Source organism: Pyrus communis, chromosome 6 (assembly GCF_041283825.1).
Source record: "Pyrus communis isolate YQ-2024b chromosome 6, ASM4128382v1, whole genome shotgun sequence".
NCBI classification, from domain to species: domain Eukaryota; kingdom Viridiplantae; phylum Streptophyta; class Magnoliopsida; order Rosales; family Rosaceae; genus Pyrus; species Pyrus communis.
The window spans coordinates 874444-899528 of NC_142570.1; the positions used below are offsets into that span (position 1 = coordinate 874444).

At 36.8% G+C, this 25085-nt stretch overlaps 3 protein-coding genes across 3 annotated transcripts; 1 reads left to right on the plus strand and 2 right to left on the minus strand.

Annotated features, from left to right (window-relative positions):
* Nucleotides 1-11429: 11429 nt before the first annotated feature.
* LOC137710436 (phosphoethanolamine N-methyltransferase 1) lies at nt 11430-15226 on the plus strand. Its single transcript, XM_068449454.2, has 11 exons — nt 11430-11691; nt 11787-11902; nt 12534-12671; nt 12770-12907; nt 13011-13154; nt 13590-13700; nt 13785-13926; nt 14017-14297; nt 14379-14540; nt 14650-14778; nt 14875-15226. Exons 1-11 carry the CDS (start codon nt 11673-11675, stop codon nt 14971-14973), a joined length of 1479 nt encoding a protein of 492 aa, XP_068305555.2. The 5' UTR covers nt 11430-11672; the 3' UTR covers nt 14974-15226.
* Nucleotides 15173-17677, minus strand: LOC137710437 (uncharacterized). The gene is made up of 6 exons (XM_068449455.2): nt 17119-17677; nt 16547-16788; nt 16293-16415; nt 15885-16184; nt 15586-15727; nt 15173-15455 (listed from the first exon to the last, which is right to left on the minus strand). The coding sequence occupies exons 1-6, from the start codon at nt 17573-17575 to the stop codon at nt 15274-15276; spliced, it is 1446 nt and encodes a 481-aa protein (XP_068305556.2). The 5' UTR covers nt 17576-17677; the 3' UTR covers nt 15173-15273.
* A 202-nt stretch (nt 17678-17879) lies between these two features.
* LOC137711457 (tubulin beta-4 chain-like) lies at nt 17880-22820 on the minus strand. Its single transcript, XM_068450700.2, has 3 exons — nt 20153-22820; nt 19231-19500; nt 17880-19099 (listed from the first exon to the last, which is right to left on the minus strand). Exons 1-3 carry the CDS (start codon nt 20544-20546, stop codon nt 18414-18416), a joined length of 1350 nt encoding a protein of 449 aa, XP_068306801.1. The 5' UTR covers nt 20547-22820; the 3' UTR covers nt 17880-18413.
* Nucleotides 22821-25085: the final 2265 nt, after the last annotated feature.

Here is a 25085-nt window from a genome sequence, read left to right on the forward strand (position 1 = left end):
ACATGCTAGATCAACACGTCCTCTCATGTTACTTGTATTATCGCTAGCCTTATGTCGCATCGGCGCTGAAGTGGCGAGCTGTTTTAGTTAGCCCAGTGTACATAAAGGCTGTTGTGATCAGTTAGGACAGCTACTAACTACTGTGATTAGTTAAGTATGCTTAGCAACTATATAAGCTTAAGCCAAACTTTCAGTTGTAAACAATGATCTAATTAGTTGGAATGAATCAGTTGTATACTTGTTTCTCTTGCTCTTTATCTTTGATTCTCTTATGAAACCCTAGTTGGCCTCGTAAATTAGCATCATTGTGAGATGCGTGTGAGTTTGATTTGATTCATACGAGATATCGTGACCATATACAATATATTTGCCAAAGCAAATCTGATTAATCAACCAATTAAGAAGGCCGTTAACTATTAATTGACAAGAGTCGAAGAATGAAAAGAAGAAAATTAGGGTTTATAAAGAAACAAATGAATATACAAGTAGCTAAAGAGTGGGATGTCAAGGGTGGTCCATGCAGTAGCTATATATATAGAGATCCCATATATATGTTAGAGATACTCTTTTAAAAGTGACAATTTTTATTTTTCTGTCACCTTATAATTTAACATTAATTTCATGTCAATATCATAAAATATTGTTTAAAAAATATAAAATGGAATAGAATTCATGCGAATTCTCACTTTTGAGAGAATTCTCAGCATTTCTCAGGTAAAGTTCGAACACTTAATTCCCTAGTATTGATGCTCCAAGTCTCTGGAGAATATAATATGTGCCCGCACATGTATGGGAAAGGGTGAGAATTGCAAATTGCTCCTTTCTTCTTCGCTTTTAATTTTTAGTCTTTTAGTGCGCGGGAGATGCCTAATTACTATTACGTGTGTGTGCGTATATACATACATATATATATATATATATATATATAGGTACAAAGAAGAATCTTTGTTTTTGTTTTTTTGTTTGTTTTTTTTTTTATTTTTATACAGAACAAGAGGGAATTACATCACAAAGCACTGCACATTTGCAGGCCACAAGACTTGCAACAATCCTCTAGTAAATACGTCAGCTATGAGGTCAGGTGGATCCTAAAACCAAGAACAAAATCCATTATCAATGCCACAGCGAGCCAGACGATGAGCCACGCATTTGAATTATTGGTGCGCATAAGATAGATGAACTCTAGTGACTGTAGTCATCAGCGATTTGATGTCTTCCTCAACAGCTCCAACGAAAACAAATTGGGAGAGGCCTCCTTCAAAGCTGACACAATCTGAAGCCAGTCGCTTTTAAAAATTAAACGTGTTAAACCCCTCTTGATCACCAAATCCAAACAAGAAGAGAGAACTTTCGTAGGGTTGTATGAGTAAAGCACCTCTTAGACTTGACTGGATCAACATGGAACAAGATAAAGTCTCTTATTTTTTGTAAAAATGCTTTATAAATAACATGATCTATCAGCATAAAATCGAATAAAACCAGAATACATAAAATCACACGCTTTAATAGAGGTAGAGTCGACAGTATGTAAAACAAAGCACTAAATTTTGCATAAGAAAAGGCCAGCAACGTCAGTCTCGTCTTTATCTAGTTGGTTTATTTTCTAGCTCCATATTTCCAAACCCACAGAGCGCGTGAGATATACAGAGAGATAGAGAGAGTGCAGAGTAAATTTGCTTTGAAGCTAACGTTTCGATTGTCTCCCACTAACCAGTGTTGGGTCGGCCGTTCCCATGACAATGCTTTGTGAGTTTGTCACGTCAGTATTTTAGCTGCTATACTTCCTTTTTCTTTCTTTGTTGGGAGCATTTTTTATCATCATTATAAATTAGGATGTATGTTCACCTCTATAAATTAGGATGTATGTTCACCTGTGTAAATTAGGATGTATGACAACTATCTTATTTATCGACAAATTTTTTATTGTAACCGGAATACCTAGGGAGATACATCACGTGTTTTTATATAAATGGTAACAAAATTTATTTTTTAAGTTATTAACTTTTTAGCACACATATTTCATCATTTGAATGATAACACGTGGTGTACCATCTCGTGTACCGATCAAACTGAAAAATTTCTCCTATTTATCACTGTTAGATGAGTTTCAATTTCGATATTCATTTAGTGTATAGACACAAATCTTAAAATTCAAAGTCATTTAACAGTTATAAATAGGATAGCGAGCATTATTACTACTTGAGGGTGGTGAGCAAATTTCAACATTTCTTAGAATATAGTGTTCGTCAATTTCTTTGAATTCAATTTAGATGCCTTAAATATTTCCGGTTTGACTAATATTTTGTAAAGATGATCTATGAGGTGCAACTTGAAAAATAGACAGTTCAGGTTGTTGAAGTTTGATGTGGTGTGGGCTCCACAACTAATTCCCATTGTTTGAAAAACAATGAAGATCCTTTCCCTTAAAGGCTCTGAAAATATATATAATCAAAATAATGAATTCAAAATAAGGATGCAAAACAATTACTGAAAATAGAGTTCTAAAATTACTTTATAAGTTTAAAAACCGACAAATGATTGGGGTTCATATTACTGAAATAAGAAATTGATGTAAGCAGACATCCTTCTAAATGAGTTGCAGAAATAAAATATGTTTACAATTTTCTCTGAATGCAAGAGGAGCTCAAAGAAGTTTTGAAACTGAAAAAATAAAATTTGAATTAACTTGCTGACTTACGCTTTGGAGCTTTTTTTTTTTTGTAGACTGGAGAATGAGGCATGAATGATAGCACAATTGACTATATGAGCACGGAGTGATTGTAAGAGCACGGGCTGGATGACTGTTGGTTTATGCATGAATAGTTTTGAAACTAGAAAAAATAAAATTTGAATTAACTTGCTGACTTAGGCTTCGAATCTTTTTTTTTTTTTATAGACTGGAGAATGAGGCATGAATGATAGCACAATTGACTATCGGAGCACATAGTGATTGTGAGACCACAGGATGGATGATTGTTGGTTCATGCATGAACAATGGTTTGTTTGAATGATTAATATTTTCACTATTGCTTCCACGCAGAGTAATTATCGGTACAACAATATTGTGGATGAATAATGTCTTGGTGGTTTGCTGTTAAGCTTGCATACGGAATGATCATTAGTAGGGTTGGGCACAGGCCGGGCCAGGCCCAAAATTGAAGTAACCAGACTCGACCCGGTGGAAAATAAAACGATGCGAGTCGAGCCAAAGAACAGAAAAATGAAAGTGGGAACCGAACCTAACCCGGCCCGTTTTTCCTACGAGTCCCTGGGTCATTCCTGCCTGCTGTGCTTCTCTTGAACAAACAAATGAAGCTATGAAACTTCAGGAAATTTCAAGTTTTCAGCGACCTACCTTCATGTTTCAGCTTAAATTCTTGCAAATAACACCAACCATATATCCAATTAGCTATGAAATTAGCAAGAACTCAAAAAACACATACATAATAATGCAATATTCAACCTAAATAAAAAAAAATGATTTTGATATGAGCGAGCTTCATACAACAGTAGGTATTACACATTGAAAATTTCAAGATGGGTCGTTAGGTGGTGGTCGGAGTTGAGACGAGTTGAAAATGGAGCTCAGTTAATGAGAATTCGGTCAGTTTGAGAGAGCGAGAGTCGATCAGTCTGGTAGAGAGAGATCGAGAGGGAGAAGAGTCTCCGAGTTTAAAAATCAACAAAGACAATTTGGGAGAGAGAGATTGAGAGGGAGGAGAGTCCCCGAATTTAAGAATCGATGAAGACGACATGAGAGAAAGAGAGGGATCGAGAGGGAGAAAAGTCTCTAAGTTTAAGAATCGACGAAGACGATCGAGATTCGACGAAGACAATCTAAGGAGTAATGGAGAAACCGAGAAAGGAATTTGCAAAGAGATCCCTATGTGTGTGAGAGAATAATTGAATGTATGTGCATACGGTCGGGGGTGGGGGCCCGTGTAATTAGAAATTGGACCTGTCCCGCCTCGCCATTTATTTAGATCCGCCCCGTTTTATGTATTAAATATAAGGCCCTGCCCTGTACCCGTCCCGAACCACTCTGGCCCACAAGTTCAGGCCCGTTTGCCCAACCCTAATCATTAGCATAACGGCTACACTGTTGATGAATAGTGTTTTGTTGAGTTACTGTTTCGATTTCTATCCTAGACTAATAGTGGATCACCAAAATAAATTTTTACTTTTGGTTGATTTGCTCACAAGGGTCCTGGCTGTCCTAACAATATGCCCATTTGAACTTATGCATTTCTTTTACTAGTTCGGTTTTAATTGTAGTTGTCAGCTTCTGGGATGAAGCATATGAAGATTCTGAAGACAAATCATCTTCATTTTCAGAACTAACTGGGCTGCTTGGGTAAGAAGCTGGTGTGCTAAATCCGTAAGTTCTGCAATTGATTTTTCTTTTAAGGAGGATGATTTTGACTTTCCTTGGAGGGAAGAGGATTAGGAAATCTCTGAGACTGACTGTGTTGGAAGAGTCGGAAATTGCTCGATTGGGAACTCTTTGAGGACCTAGTCACTGATTCGTTGTTGTCACCATATTTATCTTTCTTGTAGCGAAACTAAAAAATGCCTGACTTTTGCATGGGAGAGTTTCTAGATTGATCTCTCAGCTGGAGAGGAGAAAGAATACTACTCCTAGTTAGTGACACACGTGACATCCAATATATATATATATATATATATATATATATATATAATATTATTATTATGTATATGTATATGTGCATGTTTGTACGTTTGTGCTTGTTTTTGTTCCTCCCTTTTGAAAAGATTGGCATCCTCTCTTCTCATTCGTCTCTCAAACACTGAATTTGAAAGGGATTTGAAGATATGCATAGACAGTAATCCGTAGTGAATGTAGTCTTTTCATTCTGCATGGTTAATTTAGGTCTTACTTTTGTATTGTTCCTTCACCATACTTATCACTTGTATATGCTCTCTCGACTCTGTCTCGCTTAAAATATGATCATGCATGGCCTACTGCACGTGAACAAATGAATCCCTTCTCTTATGCTCTTGGATTATTTCTTCAGCAATAATCACAGAAAATACAAGGAAAATAATGATAAATTGATCTGAAAGAAATGTTGAAAAACACCACGTAGGTATAAATTAATTAATTTCTAAATCACTAAGGAAAAGGGATGCTGCACTATTTTAAACCTAATGATACGTAGTTAATGGTCTAAGTATTGGGGCTTTCTTGTTTCGCAAGCAACAAATTATCATTGTTGTATATACACACATATTATAACTTCGACTAATTACTACTACATAATAGCAGTACTGTTGCTTAGCCAAAAAAAGGGAGTGATTTATGCACATCCCTTTCACTCTTTGCTCACCCATTCTTCCCTTTATTTTGTTTTAATTTGTTGAATCTAATGGTTAGAAAAAGAAAAACCAACTAACACGGCAAGACAACGAGATTGTATCCACTGATAACATTATAAAGTATATAAAAAAATTGAACTTCACTAGAGAATATGAGAAAACTTCGAAGTTTATTGATTGAATAGCATGAAAGATAACTAGCCCTAGCGTTCTAAATGTTTCTTAATTTATTGGTTGAATAGTATGAAAGATAACCAACCCTAGCGCTCCAAGTGTTTCTTAACAAATAGAAAACGAAATAGAGAAATAACAAGTACAAAAAATATCCTAAAATCTTAAAATGACGATAATGTAATACAAAGTCGTGAGTTGGACCAGGGTTTCATGGCCCATATCAAACAATGGAGTTCAAATTTGTAAGGCTTGAATTTTGCTATCAGATTTGCGCATTTCAATTTGACTTAATCATCTAATTTACATTAAAAGGAATGTGGAAGAAGTGACAGAAGTGCACAAAAATCATTTCTTAAATAAAACAAATGGTACTATTTGTGCCTCGTATATTAGGAGGCTTGAGATTATGGCTAGGCATGCTAAATGAAATCAATATTCATCCACTCACTAGCCTATTAATTAGCTAAAGCAAGCTTGAAACAAAATTATATGGAGAAATTAGGGTTGTAAATCGTACGGAAAATCTTAATCATATAATTCTGCAGTAGTTGGGTTGGTTGAGTACTACTATTAGACCATGCAAATCTCACTAAGATCTTTGTAGCAACTACAAGGTGGCATAATATATGACAGATGATATTAGGAAGACCATTTATTTAAACTATATGATGTGGTTGTTGATGATTGGATTATTATTTAAATATTGATTAACGTGTTTATTTCTTATTGATAACACATCATATAGTTTATAAATTTAATCAGAAAAAATGATCTACCTAGCATTATTGATATATGATATTCACAAACATATCGCGACAACCATCATAACCATTAGGAAATTAACAATTATCTGGTCGTCCTATTAAATGCAAGATTAACAAGTCCCTTCGTCACAAAACGACACTCCATCTTCTTGATTGATTTGGAATATATCATACTTGAAAAGGCAAACACTTGATTTAGAAGTTGCAAATTAATCCAATAGTTAGCATGCATTGACTCACCTCACTTATCATGATTAGGCATGCTTTAATGGCTTGATTAATAAGAGAAACAAGATGTGCTAGTGAAATGAGTGTTTCTCAATTAATTTTGGCTACCAAACGAACAATATACGCGACCCAAATTTTCCAATGGCATGAATCAGTAATATTGCGACGTTTGTCTAAGTGTATGAATCCCACATTGGGAAAATTAAGAAGGAACTTTGCATGGAACTTTGCATGTACTCATAAGTAGTTGAATTAATCCACATGTTATCAGTTAATATTAGTGGAACCTCAACTTTCTTTAATTTGTACACTGATTAATAAGACTCGATGATTCCTTAGTTTCCCTCAATTCTAAATGTGTGAAAATGCTGCGGGAAATATTTTAAAGATAAAAATATGGTGGTATGATTATGACTAGTCAAGACTCAAAGAATAATAATATAGGTAGATCAATTTTTTAGATAAAATTTGTAAATCATATAATGTGTCACCAATGGAAAATAAACATGTTAATCAATGATTGAATAATAATTCAATCATTAATAACCATGACATAGGTTTACAAAATTTAATCCAAAAAGCTGGTCTTTTTAACATTACTCAGACTCAAATCTTTTCTGCCACAAATATCCCCATCATCAGTATACTATTGTAATTTTTACCTGAGAACCCCAAAGGGCCCAAACTCTCACAAATCAATTTTTTTTTTTTTTTTACACTAAGGGGTGAGGGAGTGGGCTAAACTTCACGATGAGCTAGCAATAATATAGTTCGCATTCGGCTTTGACGAGAATCGTCCTAAGATCTCTCACTTATAATTAAAAAGAAATATCACTAAATTGTAGTACTAAATGATAACTCTCACATATTATTAAGATGAGAGTTTTTCCTCTTTTAGCCAAAAGACCAACTATTCCAAAATCCCACTAGGGGGTCCTTTTGTTCATACGCCTGTTTTGGATATCAGGGAGGCATTCATTTCATGGCATTAGGTGTACAGATTGCAAACCCAATATTCACATTCCTGGGTTGTTTGGCCCGGTCTTTGCTTCATATTTGGGCTTGGGTTGAAAGTCCTAGTTAGGTTCAGTTGAGAAGCCTGAGTCCTCAGGGCTAAAACATATCTTAAAATTTGTTGTTGGACTATCAACTTGCAGGATTTTTCTCTCCTTTGTGTTTGGATGACAAAAGCTAGATAATACATTCATTAGATAATTTCGGTTGTAAAAAACTACCATATAAAATACAAAGAAAAGGTATGAAATTATAGAATTGGAGGAGTTTTATTTTTGGTGGAAAAAATATTGAAAGAATACAAATCATTACTATGGGACATAGATTCTCTCTGAATCTCATTGTATGAAGCCAACAGACTAGGTAATTCTAACCACTAAAATTAAATATGACAGTCCCCACTAATTCATTATATTGGCACACAAACGAAGAACTCTGATATCTCTTGCACATAAACCAAGGGCTCAGAATGTTTATCCAAAAAGCAACGCCTAGTAATGCACCTATCCTATTATATGACATCGTATGCTTATCCAAAAGTGGTTATGGGTCAGAAACGTTTTCTAAAAAAGCACCTGTCCTATCGTATGCTTATTCAAAAAGCAAAACCTCCTTCAAAATGCTTCAACATGTTTCTAATGAAACACTTCTAGCAGCAATTTTTATACCAAAGCAATCTCGTTCAGCATCCGTCTACCCTCATCACTTGTGCATTCTTATTAGGACATTGTAATCACCCTTATTAAGCTTCATCTCTCACTAAGCACTGATTAAGCTAAACATACAGCATTGGAGGCTTGGAGCTGATCAGAAGTTAGGTGAAACCACCCCATGCATGCATTCCCAATGACAATTTCTGCATCTCGCAGATTCAAATGACCACACTGCACGTGCAAGGATCATACCACTGTACGCAAGACGACAAATTGCCATTGTTTGGTGTGCCTTTGTACTTTCCGATGAGAAATAAGATAAACGATCCCGTGAAATTTGTCGGCGGTGTAACCCATGCAATGTAAAGTCTGTTATGACCCTTCCACTAAGCAGCGTACTTAGTTACCTGAGGGTATATATGTCTTTATGATGACCTGTCAATTGTTGACGAAGCACGTGACAACTGAATCAAATATACCATCACCTTCCACCTACGTCGACTGCATATATACCACATAGTGTAGTATCAATCGGAATCAAATATCTACGTAAGTTACTGAGTTACCACCTTAAATTATTTAGTAATCGGAACAGTAGTCTTTCAACTTTAACCGAATTAGAATTTTGGCTTTTACATTAAAATTTTGTGAATGTTTGTCCGTGAATTTTCTATAATGTGTAACAATTATCTTTTTAACTAACTTCGTTAGAACCTTCGTCCATTTTTTGCCTCTTTAAATCCCTTCGTTTTGGATGAAAGTTCTAACGGAGTTAGAAAAAAAAAATATCGGTCTGCAATATAACAAGTTCAGAGATCATTGCTTTAATTTTCTCAATTATTTAAGTATACTTACATAAAATATTGGTTAAGTATGGTATTACTCATCATAATGTTGGTTGAACCTTCTACGTTTAAGCCGCCCTTGCGCAAAACATATTTGTATCTTTATTTTAACAAGCTACAATAACAACGATCATCGTCTAGAGACCTTTACAATCACATAATCATAGTTCATTTACATTTTAACTAGAAAACTGTGAGAACCAAATAAGATTATGATGATCATTTCAACCTATGTGTCAACTGCCATATTAGATTCATAAAGGATATGAGTGATCGATAGCAATGCGTATGATAGGATGGTTGACGTTTTTGCGTTCAGATCTCCTCTCTCAAAACATATTTATAATATGATGCGATATTGGATAGTGAACCCTAAAAAATAGTATAAAACATACCTTAGATCTGTCATTTCCTTTTTTTATTTTTTATTTTTTATTTTTTTCAAACAACTATAATTTCCTTTTATTCATAATGTTTATGCAGACTCTTCCTTCACTTGGCCATTATATATTTATTTATACACACACATAGAGGCATGAGATCTTATGACGATAAAAATTTAGTGTGAGACTTAGAATACATGTAGTAAGCTTGACAAATGGGTCGTGTTTATCGTGTTTTTATTGTTTTCGTGACATATTCGTCATCTTAATGAACTGTGTTGTGTCAAATTCGCTATCTTAACGGGTAGATCTTATAACAATTCAATCCATTAACAGACGTTAGATCGTGTTGTTTCATGTCGGGTTAATCGTCATGCAAGAAACTGTGATGCCTAATGCCTAAATTTGACAAATAATATCCTATCAAATTATTAACGTATGACCCCCAACTCATTAACATGTTGACTTGAAACTTGTTATTTTTGTATCATTTCAAGCGTGATTAACCGATTATGCAAATTGTCAAGCCGACACGTATAGAGCAAGTAATGATGAATAAAAGTGTGCTCCTTTAATTTCTAATGCAATAAGGCAACCTTACCAACCCCACATCCACTTGTTATCGACTAGGACAAATGAATAATTGTCAAATAAGAAAAAGGATACGGGCAGTTGAAATTTGATTCAACAGTTACAAATAGGGGATCTTTATAAAAGTGATAATAACTGTAGGCGTTTGATCAAATTTCAACGGTCCGGATCTCGAACTAATTGGATTAGGTGGAAAGGGATGCGAAGTCAAATAAGAATCTACTTGTTGATACTAGTGGACCCTCAAATGATTCAAATCACTAATTAAAATTTTGACCCACAACTCGAAGCTGCAAATCCGACAATTCTTTTGTACATAAAGAAAAGATAGTGCTTTTTTTTACTTTTCATTTATTTTTAATTTTCAATCAACAGATTGAATAAATTGAAAAATAAAAATTAATAAAGAGTTTATGACAAGTAAAAATAAATGTGTAAATAACACAATTTTAAAGAAAACATAATACTTGTTAAGTGAATGGATAAAATAATGCACCGAAATGTTGATACAAATTATTGTCCAAACTAAAGCACGATTTGTTTAATGAAGTTGGGTTGTTTTATTGTCACCCCACATTTTATGAAAACACCCCACATCCAAAAGATTCCTTGAAAATTTCAACTTTGTCCCTCATTTTTCTGAAGACACCCCCAACCCATAAAGAAGTTAACGGCAAACAAGCCCCAATAAGACAGCCACCTATCTTCGAATGCCTCCATCATTGACATCGGCACAACCGACAACGCCCATGCCGTTGGTAACAACACATCACCTCAACTTTTCCAACTGCATAACCCTTCAACCCCATCACCTCTGTTGCGAAAGTTGTTAGTCAGCACCATTCAACCTGTCTCTGACGTGGAAGTTTGTCATCCAACACCCTAACTCGCCCATCCCGTTAGAGAGAAAGAAAGAGATAGAGAGGGTATGGTGTTGGTTGTTTGACCTAGATTTTTTGTGATGGTTGGCTGCCGACATGTTGAATAGGGGGTGCGGATGTGTTTTTATTTTGTCCATCTCAATTTAGTTCGAATAAGGGTAAAAGAGAAAATTCATGCAAGAAAATGAAAATGTGGGATATTAGTAGAAGAAAAAGTTCCATATTATTGTATAAAGACCACATTCTAATTCACACCACCAAAAAGTCCAATTTATCTTTACATTTTTAAAAAGTTAACAAAATTAAACCGTCATTCTTGAACCGCAACACTAGGAAACTTCCTAAATTTAGCCATTACGATTAATACTACCTGGACTAAATTTAGCCTATAGAGAAATCGTCGAGATCCACGTGGTGGACCCCGCTGAAAACGAACGGCTGATGTATGCCCTTCTTCCAGTGGAAAGTTCACAGCCAAACAATCGAGCCGATAGTAAATTACCAAAATGCCCAGGCTCCATGTTTTTGCTATAAAATGCCTCCGTCTCCAGGGCCAGCTGAAGCAAACTCTCACACTCCCGACTCCTTCTCATCTCTCTCTCTCCCCTCTTTCTCTCTCTAGATATACGCGCATATATATATGCAGCAGCGAGGCAGAGCGAACAACCGAAGATCCAGGAGCTTTTCGAGATCACGCATTGCAGTTGAGGGAGCTTAGCCCCGGTCTTCTTCCTCTCCTCATTTCACTCGCTCTCGTTCGAATTCGAATTCTCAGCTCTCTCGATCGCCATTTCTGTCAACAATGGCTGCTTTTGCTAATGGTATGAATCTCTGACGGTGCCATTTTCGTTGTTTTTTTATTTATTAATTCTTGTGTGTTCGATTCGGATCTCTGGGTTTTGAATTGTGATTGCAGGGGAAGAGCGGGCGGTGCAGAAGAACTACTGGGTGGAGCACTCCGCCGATTTGACCGTTGAGGCCATGATGCTCGACTCCAAGGCCTCTGATCTCGACAAGGAAGAACGGCCTGAGGTATATCTATATCTATATATGTATGTATAGCTCTAAATCTGTAATGTATATTAAAAACGACAATGCTGCTCAATTGGCGAGGTATTGACCTTTACAAAAACCTGTTTGGACTGTGGAACTATTGGAAAAACCAAAACTTAAGGTGAAATCGGAGTTGATTTTGGACCGAAAGACCGATTTGAGAAAGAACTCTTTGATGAATACAACAGACCCTGATTATTCGAGGCATGAAACGTTAACGAAATTTCGAATGGATCAGTTCCCATTGCTACAATGCAGACGCTAAATGATCTTCAATTCACTTGACACCCACTTTTTCATTTGTAAGCAAGAAGCTCCAAAGTTTAATACTTTCCTCCGAATGTGGTGACCAGTAGAAAAGGACCGAGCTTTTGAGAATGCATTTTGACATTAGGAACATTTTTGTTTGATGTTTCAGCTTTCATGTTGTTTAGGCGGCGTCGATGTTTTGATGGGTTATATGCACTCTCAGTTTTTCGCTTTTTTGATGTGAACCTGATAAAAGACCTTCCTTTGTCAATAATTTGTGTTTTTCTGGTGTGTTTGACATAAGGTTTTCAACATAGTCACTATTGCGTATTCGGGGCTTGATTTAACTGGATCTTATTAGGTGCTTTCGTTGCTCCCTCCCTATGAGGGCAAATCGGTTGTAGAACTCGGAGCTGGGATTGGTCGTTTCACTGGAGAATTAGCTGAAAAGGCGGGTCAGCTTTTCGCATTGGACTTCATTGACAGTGTGATAAAGAAGGTAACGCCATGCTCAATTTTTCGGTCCGCATTACACAATGAACGTGGGACTTCTATCCGTTTTTTTTAAATTTTAAATCTTTGATATACTATTTTCAGAATGAAAGCATTAATGGACACCATAAGAACGTCAAGTTCATGTGCGCTGATGTGACATCACCTGATCTGAAGATTTCTGAAAACTCGGTGGATTTGGTATTCTCAAATTGGCTTCTTATGTATCTGTCAGATAAGGAGGTAATTTGCACTGATTCTGTTTTATGTGGTTTAAGGATTGTGGTAGAGGTTACTTGTTTGTCATTTTGTTCTGAAATCTAATCGAAATTTTTTGACACTGCAGGTAGAGAATTTGGTGGAAAGGATGATGGGATGGTTGAAGGTCGGTGGATATATCTTTTTCAGAGAATCTTGTTTCCACCAATCTGGAGACTCCAAACGAAAATCCAACCCAACCCATTACAGGGAACCAAGATTTTATACCAAGGTTTGCCTTCTTAACTACTCTGTTTAAGATGTTCTATGGAGGTGCTCCATTTTGACCACTAAATCATGAAGAGATTGCCATTAGTCTCAGTTCATTGTAGTTTCTTGAAATTAATCGATTTGTGCAATAATATATTTGCATTCGCGCTAAGAGGAATGTTCTAATTCCGGCTCTTTTCAATAAAGTAAATTGTGATAGAAATCAATGGTTGACAGAGGTTTACTTGTTTAGAGTTGCGTGCCGGCATTCTAATTAGAACCTGAAAACTGTTACGAGAGATAAAGTTTGAAAAAATAGAATATAAATACTTGCCGGTGGTTTCTCTTGACGGAAGTTTCGCATGACCAATGGCATTGTATAGAAAGTATATAGTTCTTCCATTTTTGTGCTTGTGTGCAAAGTAATAATTCAGCAGACATTTACATTGTACTGCAGGTTTTCAAAGACTGCCACATGCATGATGATTCCGGGAATTTCTTTGAACTCTCTCTTGTTAGTTGCAAATGTATTGGAGCTTATGTTCGGAACAAAAGGAATCAAAATCAGGTATAAAACTAGTAGAAGTTTATTCAGTAGTTTTCCTTTCTTATTGTTCAACTAGCTGACTTACAACATTATTGGTTACTACAGATCTGCTGGTTATGGCAGAAAGTCCCTTCAGAAAATGATAGAGGGTTCCAGCAGTTCTTAGATAATGTTCAGTATAAAAATACTGGCATACTACGATATGAGCGTGTCTTTGGGCGAGGTTTCGTGAGCACAGGAGGGATCGGTAATAACTGCTGGCAGCTTCTATATCTTCTGTTCTCTGATTGATTGTCCTAACATGTCTGATGTGAGTGAACCCTTCTCTTTTGAGCAGAAACTACTAAAGAATTTGTGGCAAAGTTGGATCTGAAGCCTGGCCAGAAAGTTCTCGATGTAGGCTGTGGCATTGGGGGAGGTGACTTCTATATGGCCTCAAACTTTGATGTTGAGGTTATTGGAATTGACCTCTCTGTGAATATGATTTCTTTTGCTCTCGAACAATCTATTGGACTCAAATGCGCTGTTGAGTTTGAAGTTGCTGATTGCACAAAAAAGACTTATCCTGACAATACCTTTGATGTGATATACAGTCGCGACACCATTTTACACATTCAAGTAAGCATTTCTCTATGGGAATCATGCTCTTTCAGCTACTTTATACTAATTTTTCATGTTTCGCGACACTTTCACTTACAGGACAAGCCTGCATTGTTCCGATCCTTCTACAAGTGGTTGAAGCCAGGCGGCAAAGTTCTCATCAGTGATTACTGTAGGTGTGCTGGAACTCCATTGGAAAACTTTGCTGACTATATTAAGCAAAGAGGATACGATCTCCATGATGTAAAAGCTTATGGTCAGGTATGCTTGCAATTTTACGTCTGATTGCTTTTACCAGCTCGTCTTTCAAAATCATTTATTCATATTTCCTTGACATAAAATTATACTTGTATATTCATACCAATCTCAGATGCTCAAGGATGCTGGCTTTGATGAGGTCATTGCTGAGGATCGTACTGATCAGTTCAAAGCAGTTTTGGAGCGGGAACTGGCTGCGGTTGAGAAGGACAAGGATTCATTCGTCCAGGACTTTTCTCAAGTGCGTTTCTTCCTCGTATCTATGTTTTTCGCATTGATATATTGAATACTGTATCCATTCATTCTTCTGATTCTTTTTTATTGACAAAATAAACAGGAGGATTACGATGACATCGTTGGTGGATGGAAGGCAAAGCTGATCAGGGTTGATTCTGGCGAGCAGAAGTGGGGCCTGTTCATTGCCAAGAAGAATTGATCCTTCTAATAATCTACATATCCAGAGTTTTATTAGACTATGTATTTTGGATGAAGATTGCTTGTGATTTAGTATTTTCTGTTGTCGTTGGTGTGACGTATTTTGGATGAACATTGCTCGTGATTTAGTATGTATTTCAATATAATAAAAGTGTGGCGTGATGTCTTTGAACTTTCTCCGCTATGTAATGGAATTGGAGTTTGTAATTCTTCAGTTGTTATAATAAGAATCGTTGATAAGTTTCTGTTCGCTACTTTCAAACTTGTACGTATATACAGACGGAGAAAGAAATAGGTGAGATCACTTGAAGAAATCTGTGACATTCTTTTCGGATCTGACAACAACCGGTGAAGTAGAGAGTCCGTTTTGAAATTTATGCTCGACTGGAACTCGTTGGAGATCACCTTTCTCATTACCATCTTCAGCCACCGTAAATTCTCTGGGGGATGAGGACCCGAAAATCTGCACCAGTAAGCTTCCACCTGAAATAACATGAAGCTGAATCAATTCTATAGGTCTATCGTACTCCCTGTTTGTTTTGATCAAGTGGATACGAAGTATAAGGTGTATAAACGTAACAAATCAGAACAGCAAGACGAAGAAAGTACTTACCAAGAACAAGAGCAGCGCCTAACCATCCAAGCATACCCCATCTTTCACCAAGCAGAAACCAAGCAAAACCAGCACCCCAGAGTGGTTCCATCCCGTAAATTATGGCTGTTTCTGTTGCTGAAACATCACACATCGCTGCAATCTGCGGTGATGAACATTTTTTTTACAAGGAACTTTTGTAAAACAACCCCTAGAAAGTATTGAGCAATTGGTGATACAAGAAAGGACACCACAGCTTCCTAATCGTGTGCTTAAATTCAGTTTGTGGAACGAGTTGAGTGTGACCAAAGGAACCCTACCTCAATCCATAAGCATAATCCCGTTGAAAATGCACCGGTATAAATTGCTGGTATCCATGGAAATACAACAAGCCAGTCCCATAGCTCTGTCCATGTCCATGGGGATTGGTTGGAATAGTTGGCACCATCAAACCACCCTCCGATGAAAACCCAAATTGTTGATAACATAGCAACAACACAAACCTCAAATCCAAGAATTGCTAAGAAGTTTTCTTTCTTTGTGCTTCTGGAAATCTGTTCAGTTCGAAGCATGTGAATTCCGAAAAATATTGCACTCAAGAAGTTCAAAAGATCTCCAACCTGAGAAAAGGCAAGTAGGAACCGTGAATAATGTGTTACATCATCACAGCGCTTTTCTACAACATTACGAACACTAAGGCATCAAGAACTTAACCATGTCACGCTTACATTCGGAGGTGATCCGCTGCATTCGAGCATAGCAATCCCGAGAGCAGACATGAGGACTCCGAACCAGGTACGAGTAGGTATGGTTGCTCCAAGCATGCCATCAAGCAAAGGTACCGTGATAACCTGTTCGACATAGCAGGATTTTACAAAAACGTACTGATGGACAGACTATTTGTGGCTTTTGCCGAGGTACAATGGTATTAATGACAGAAAAACCGTAGCTAATAGGAAGTTCATGAAAATTTTGAACCTACTGTGAACAGTGAAATAAATGATGCACGACCAGCATCAGATGTAAGCAAACCAAGTGCCTCAAGAAGGTATCCTAGACTGATCCAGAACCCCAACTCCATGCCTGAATTGCGAGTCTGGACATCACCTCGCGATCGAAACACAAATGGAAGAAATGGGATGGCTGACATGACAAATCGTACCGCTGAGAAGGCTGCTGGATCTATGAAAGCTTCAACTTCTTTAATAACTGGAATGTCACTTGCTGCAGTTTGAATCAGCACACACCTTAGAAATTTGTGACTTCAGAACCCTTAACAAACCAAATGTGACAAATAATCAGTTTCTATCTGCGCAGGACTTCATTTCTTTCTTTTGTTTAAAGATCCAACGCTTTGAGAAAATCACACTTCTACTTATTTTTTCAACTTCGATCAAATTTATTCTTTGTCAATTGTTTTATGGTGTAGAATCATCATTTAGAGCTTGAAATTTAGGTTTTTAGTCTCGGATTGGTTAACAACTTAGTACGTAAAGTTGCTTCCCATGTCTTGTAATAAGGCAAGGCAAATTGCTTAAGGGAAAAAAGACATACCATATACAATTGTGATGAAATTGAGCAGCATAATACTCCTAAACTTCTTGGATGCGAAGAAAACCTTCTGCCATGACGATGGCCACTTTCTTGATCCAGATTTCGATCCCATACTTTCGCCATTCTTAGTCTCATCCTTCTTGCTCTTCTTAATCTTCTTATCGGATTGTCTACGCTCATCGCCATCCAAAACCGAGGAAGCCCCATCCTTGGTTCTTTGTACTTCAAGAGACTTTCTGTTTGTTATGTTCTTGCAACTAGCTTTCTGTGAGGCTGAAGAAGAAGATGTTGTTGATGAAGTGGAGATGGGGTCTAACGAACAAGTGAGGAAACGGCGGCTTTTGTTGCGAATGGCGGAGGAGAAGAGGAGCATGGAGGAGCTGTTGTTAAAGCAGCTTGAAATTTTGGAAGCAGATTCAGCTTTTGTTCTCCATATTGTTGATGATTGGCATGCCATGTATGAGTACTCAACTAAAACCCAATCCCTCTCTGTCTCCTTTTTTATGGCTTCAATTAATTCAAGTATTCAGTTTTTTCACCTGTTTTGTAGCTTAAATTTAAGTTTTCAGAAATTTATAATTTAACTGACTTTTCAAAGAACGATATTTCTACCAATGAGGAAATTTCCAAACGTGTGGCACATTGGATTTTGATTTGTGGTGGAAGGTGGTCCAAATGAAGTCTTCATGTTTGTGAAACCAAATTATTATTGTTGCTTTGCAATAATTCATTTCAAAAGGGAAAACATAAGGTCGGTCGGCTACATCAATATGTATGCCTTTTTGTATTTGAATTCGAATTCGAATTCATTTTTCTGTGAAATAGCAAAATTACATACTAAGAATCAGGCTAGAGAGTACAAATTTACCTCTGGTCTAGTAATATTTCTCTTTTCAATGTTGTAAGAGGTCTCAGAAAGATGGCTCAAAAAAGAATGCTTGGTGCATGTAATCATATCCATATCTACAAATAACAATGAAGTCTTATCCCACTAAGTGAAGTCTGCTGTATAAATCTTATAACGACACTGCACTCGGTTTTGTACCAAGTAATCGTATACATATCTGCATGATATAAATATTAAGGTGATGCATATGTATAATTTTATCCTAGAAGCAAAAAGCTTATTACAAGCAAGGGCTTCACTTATGAAGGAAAACTAAATTTACTAAATTCGCATACAAACACAATATTTCAGTACTCGTAGATTATGTTTGCAAAAATGAACACCTTAATTATAACGTTAATTATTGCTTGCATCACACGAAACAGCAAACTCGTCAAATCAAACACCTTCAGAGTTCTTCTCCACCTCCCATCCCTTCTTCCTCTTCGGCGTAATCGCCATCTTCGTCAACCGTGGCATCTTGGTACTGTTGGTATTCCGCAACAAGATCGTTCATGTTACTCTCCGCTTCCGTAAACTCCATCTCATCCATTCCCTCTCCGGTATACCAGTGCAAAAAGGCCTTCCTCCTAAACATTGCCGTGAACTGCTCGCTCACTCTTCGAAACATCTCTTGTATAGAAGTCGAATTTCCAATAAATGTCGAAGACATTATTAGACCTTGCGGCGGAATGTCACAAACGCTGGACTTGACATTGTTTGGAATCCACTCAACGAAGTAGGAGGAGTTCTTGTTCTGCACATTCATCATCTGTTCGTCAACTTCTTTCGTGCTCATTTTGCCTCGAAACATCGCTGATGCTGTGAGGTAACGCCCATGGCGCGGATCTGCTGCGCACATCATATTCTTTGCATCCCACATTTGTTGTGTCAGTTCGGGGACGGATAATGCGCAGTACTGCTGCGATCCTCGAGATGTCAGAGGTGCAAATCCCACCATGAAGAAGTGTAGTCGAGGGAATGGGATTAAATTCACGGCTAGCTTTCGCAGATCCGAGTTCAATTGTCCAGGGAAGCGTAGACAACAAGTAACTCCGCTCATAGTTCCCGAAATCAGATGATTCAAATCCCCAACTGGAACACACAAAAGTAAGTATTTTGTGTGATGCCAAAATATTTATCAAGATAAAGTCAATCAACATTTTACGCTTTAGAATTAAGGATGATTTGCATGTTAGAGTTTCAAATATGTGGATTCAACTCACAGCTTGGGGTGGTGAGCTTAAGAGTCCTGAAGCATATATCGTAGAGGGCTTCATTGTCGAGGACCATACATTCATCTCCATTCTCAACCAGTTGGTGAACGGAAAGTGTGGCATTGTAAGGCTCCACGACGGTGTCTGAAACCTTCGGAGATGGAAAGACAGAGAAGGTGAGCATCATTCGGTCCGGAAATTCTTCTCTTACCTTTGAAATGAGGAGAGTTCCCATTCCAGAACCGGTTCCGCCTCCAAGTGAGTGACATACTTGAAATCCTGAATCAAGTAAAGGTCTAAATTATTAATGACATGAAGTTGTAGCATCTGAAAATTTTGTCCAATCTCTGATAGTATATCTATGATTTATGAAAAAGATTGTCCTTGAATTTGTACACGTTATGCTTGGCCAAAATTTAGCCCTGCAAAACGAGATGTTTGTATAATCTAAAATATTACAAAATTTTTGTTGTGATATCAATTACTATTTTTTTTTATTCATAAAAAGAGGATCAACTGGTAGTTTCGCCACAACAGTCCACTCTTTCGGGGGTCATGAAGTCTCACAAAAGCATTTCAGCCTCTTCTTGGCCTTCTTCGTATGATTCACCAGCATCAGGAATTGAACCCAAGACGTGCTATGTGGAATACGACCCTGGAATTCCTCCCCAACCCTAAATATTATTTAGGTTATACAACACAAATTCTATATGCATGATTGAATATATGTGTAGTTAATATTGTCGAAAATGTACTAACAATAATGATACTTACACATTATAGATGACATATCGACAATCTGATGTCCATTGGGATGTATAATACAATGTGTAGAAATTATTTATGATAAAAACACAATCAAATCATGCCAATTATATTTTGTGATGATGAAAGAAAATTAGATAAATAAATAAAAACTATACATTCTTACCTTGCAAGCAATCACAGTTCTCAGCCTCTTTCCTAACAACATCGAGCACCGAATCAATGAGCTCAGCGCCTTCCGTGTAATGCCCTTTAGCCCAATTGTTTCCGGCCCCGGACTGGCCAAAAACAAAGTTATCCGGTCGGAAAATCTGGCCATAAGGCCCTGCGCGGATGCTGTCCATAGTGCCTGGCTCGAGGTCCATGAGCACCGCGCGAGGTACGTAACGGCCGCCGCTGGCCTCGTTGTAATAAACATTCACCCTCTCCAACTGAATGTCGGTGTTACCGGTGTACTGCCCGGTGGGGTCTATGCCGTGCTCGTCGCACACAACCTCCCAGAACTTGGCTCCTATTTGGTTCCCACATTGCCCTCCCTGGATGTGCAGAATCTCTCTCATTTTCGCCAATGTGTAGGGGTAAAACGGTGAAGATCCGTAAAATATATATGTATAAAACTACCGGTGACTGTTTTCTTGAAAGGAAGGGCTATTATTTTGGAGGGAAGGGTAGGGGTTATTTATACGGAGGGAGGGAGGATGATCTAGCGGTGGGGAGATGGGTGATGAAGAGTAGGCAGTCTGATCTGGACGGTTGAGAGTGTCCGTCCGATGGGAGGTGGTGGGGGTGGGTGGTTAGTTATGGGACGTGAATAGTTGCCATGTGTAGATGATTCAATCAGTATCGCCGGCTTAACAGGCCGTGTTTTTATTGAATAATGTTTAGCTGATGAAAGAAGAGCGGTAATTCTTGTTGAAATTTACAAGTCTTTAATTATAAATGGACACGTGTTTATTTTTAATTTGTTTTTCAGCGGAACTTATTGCTCTTCTTTCAACAGCCATGAAATATTTGTTTTTATTTATACATCATTTTCTTAATTTTTACAAAATATTTTACAATACACTCATAATATCAAAGAAACTATGTCACAATAATCTAATCATCGTAAATAATTAAACTCATTATAAATGCATATAATTTCTCGACACTTCGCTATTCATGTATTCAATTCTTTTCTAACTAAGTGAAAATATGTAACACTATCGATTGATCTAATTTTTCTTATTTTACGAAGGCAAATTTTATGCTTTTCTTTGTAGATAATTGCACACAATTTCCATCACATTGTCACCTACAATGGCGTTGCTGTTGTTTCATGTTCATAGGCACCTTAAGGTTGACTTTGACTTTGACTTAATCAGCACTTGGGTTTGGGCTTTATAGTATGTGACCAAATGGGCCTCCTACAACATATTTGGGTCAAATCCATTATAGCGGGGCAAGGCTCCTTGTTCTTCCATCTCTTTTTTCAATTTTTGTTCTTCGAAAAGTCCAGAAAAATTACATTGTACGTCTCCCTTTGAAAAAAAGAAAGAAGAAATTGCACATAGGTATACATGTTAAGAGTGTCAATAACATATCTCTTTCACTATGATATATATAAATTAGAGCTCAAACGCTAACTCTTGCTCTATCTAACTTGCCCAAATAACTCGTTTACGACCACTTGATAATGTATCTCAAGATCCAAACGTCTATTTGTTATCGTCAAATAACCAATTGAACGCAACATTTACGATAAACAATGAATATATTCACAACCACAATCGAAGGTCTAAAAGATTTTCGACTTTAGCTAAATTTGCATGGATTCCAGTAAAAACTCTAAAATGAACGGTTCAAGTTATGAGATTTCATTATGGAGTACTGAACCACAATAAGTAATTAGCATCTTATTAATTTACTGATTAGTCTACGTTTCTTTCTCATATGCATTTGATTAGTGTGGTGCATATAATTTGCAACCGTGATTGTTCTTAAGGTAAATTACATTTTGCACTCTCAAATTTTGGAGTAATTGCAATGAATAAAAGCATCATATCTAAAGCCTATTTAGAAGAGGATATCACCTAACCCAGGCTATAGCCAAATAATTTGAGCTTGTACGTGGGTGATAGAGATTTTACCACACACGCAAAAGGGTTAAAAACTCCTATAAAACTTGCAAGAATGACAAGGTTATCATAGTATAAACAGATCTCGCAAGGTCGTTCTCCATAGGGATTATTAAATAATTCGAAGCAAATCCAATTCATTAATTATTGTAAAACAGAAATTTAAGATGGTTGATTTTTATGACCTAATTTAATAAACCGAATTTAACTAATAAAAGAAACTAATCTGCAATATTAAAGATGAAGAAAGAGGAAACAATTTTGTAGAAATCAAATTAAGAAAGCATTAGGGTTACGATGTCACCTTAATAATCCTATATAGTTTTCCCAATTACTTATGAACTACACATGCATATTTCAAAGGTTAGGTTTTCCTAATATATGCCTACTTGGACTCCCAACATAGAGCATATATCAAACTTGCAATCCGTCTGTGGTATTCAGATCAAATTTAAACATGCATGACTCATTAAGTTTTGTGAAACCTTTTGAAAGCCCAAGCAACCCTTAAGACATGGTATTCATCTTAAGTGAACTTGCACATATTAATCACAAGAAGCCTTCATCAATTTCAGGGACCGACCTCCGACCAAAATTGCATCAAATTACTTTTCTAAACATCCTAATGGTGCTCAAGCATTAAGACAATTAGATAGTTTAAACCGGTGATTAATAACTCGAAAACCTGCATGCATATAATCATAAGCAAATTGAAGAAAAACTACATATTCTTGCTAACGCTCGTGGCCTCACCCTAGCAAAAGAAAATTAGTTATGCATATTCATAATAAAAATCATAAGGTTCTTCATTGAAATAATAAAAGATCGAAAACACCTTGAATGGAAAAAGTTTAAAAATCTCTACGCTTGGCCAATTTCCTCTCTTCAAGAACGCACGGAGAGAAAGTTCATGCTATCAATAGGGCCGGCCAAGCTTTTTATTTAACCTAGGAAAAATTAAATCCTCCTAAAACAAAGGTCTTCCAATCCAACCAGAAAACTAATTACCAAAATAAAATAAGAAACACAACCCTAAATTAAATGATAAATTCGCCTAAAGTCTGAACAGCACGTTTTGGACCCTTAAGATGCTTCAAAACCGGCCCAATATAGCTGTATTTCAGGTTTGGCATATTCTGAACACTTCTCCAAAAGGTCACGAACCCATCAGAGGTCATCCCAGGCTCTAAAAATGCAATTTAAGCTCAGAAACGTTATTTTTCAGCACTGCGCACTGCTTCTTTATTCTGCCGCGAGAAAATAACCGTTTGGTAGAAAAATCCCAAATTTATACGAACACGTCAAGAGACACACAAACGTCCTTCAATTTGAATCACTCCAAAATTCGTCCATTTGATCATGTTTTGCTCTAGAGAAAGTCGGATGTCCTATATTGAAAATATAAAACAAAGCATCAAAATTCTACCAAAATGATTACCAAAACATACTAAGAATATGGTAAAATATATACTATGAAATTGACTCATCAGTGGGCAATTAACTTGGCTTAACCATTTGCCCTAACCACGAATTGTCAACATGTTCCTTTTTATTTTTGTTGGTAAACTTGCTCAAAATAATACTGAGGAATTAAAATGCCCCAAAACATCCTTCAGAAACTTCAAAGTTCTTCGAGTCATGTTGCTAATCGCCAATCGTCTTCTACTCTACAATAATGGAACCTCATGATCCGAACACTTCATTTTTTGCATAGGTTCTTATTCAAAAGTCATACCTGAAAATTTTCACCCAAATCGGTGTATAAATTATATATCAGTGCCACATTAATCAAGGTATTATTACTACTAACTGTATCCAAAATATCGATTCGCAAAAGAGAATTCATCCTCTTCAGAGACTTGACCAAGGGGTAGAGATCTTTGCACGCGTCTCTCTGGCAGATTCACAACCCTACAAGTTCTTTTGAAGAAGAATGCTACCCGTCCCCTTCCCTTTCTACGATGACTGACACGCGTATATCAGGGGTAAAATTTTAAATTTACTGTACAAAAAAAAATGAGCTGAGAATGTGTAGCAGCGGAGGGGCATTTCAGTCCAAATACTGTTAATGAACAGTATTTTAGCTGATTTTTTTTTTTTTTTTTTTTGGTACAGAAGAATTTGGCATGTTAATGCATACAAATTTGATTTTATATTCATATGCATGTAGCAAGTAGCATGTACATATATACAGAATTAGAGAAGGTAGGCCCCAGGTTTGAAACGAACAAAAAAAAAAGAATAATAATTAAACAATTATGAGTTTGAAAACCCAGAAGGGGCTGCAAGAGGTGCAGTATGTATATCTGGGACATTAGGACATGCACTCGAGAACTGAGTCATTCCATCGTAATAATGAGGTTTCAGGGAGGACTGTAGGGCTGTGGCTTATATCTTGAAGATAAATACAGCAACTGAGGGAGAGAAGCTCTGCCGCTTTCTTTTTTTTTTTTTTTTTTTTTTTTTTTTTTTTCAATGGCAGCAGAAATGGACCCAGGAAAAACTGAATGGAAGGAAGATGACAAATGAGAGACATACAGTAACTTTGGTAACATGTCAAGGTGCAAATCTCTTTCTGTATACCATAATTAATATATTTTGTATATATATATATTTACAAGTATTATATCGCAGACAGTTTAAAAGGACAAATTATTCACACACTTATTTGGTTATATATGGAATTGATATGTATGCATGAATATCACATCACATAGAACAGAATGAAAATTTTGCAAGATGATTGGACAGTGGAGAGTAGATGCAGATTGGGTCAAATCTGTTGGGCGGGCAAGTGAAACATTAGGTTAAAAAACAAGAATACAACAACAACAAAACATTTTCTCACTAAGAAGGATCGGCTACATGAATCCTAGAACGTCATTGCGCTCGATTCTATGTCACATCTTCCATTAGATCCAAGTACTCTAAGTCTTTTCTTAGAGTCTCTTCCAAAGTCTTCCTAGGTCTTCATCTACCCCT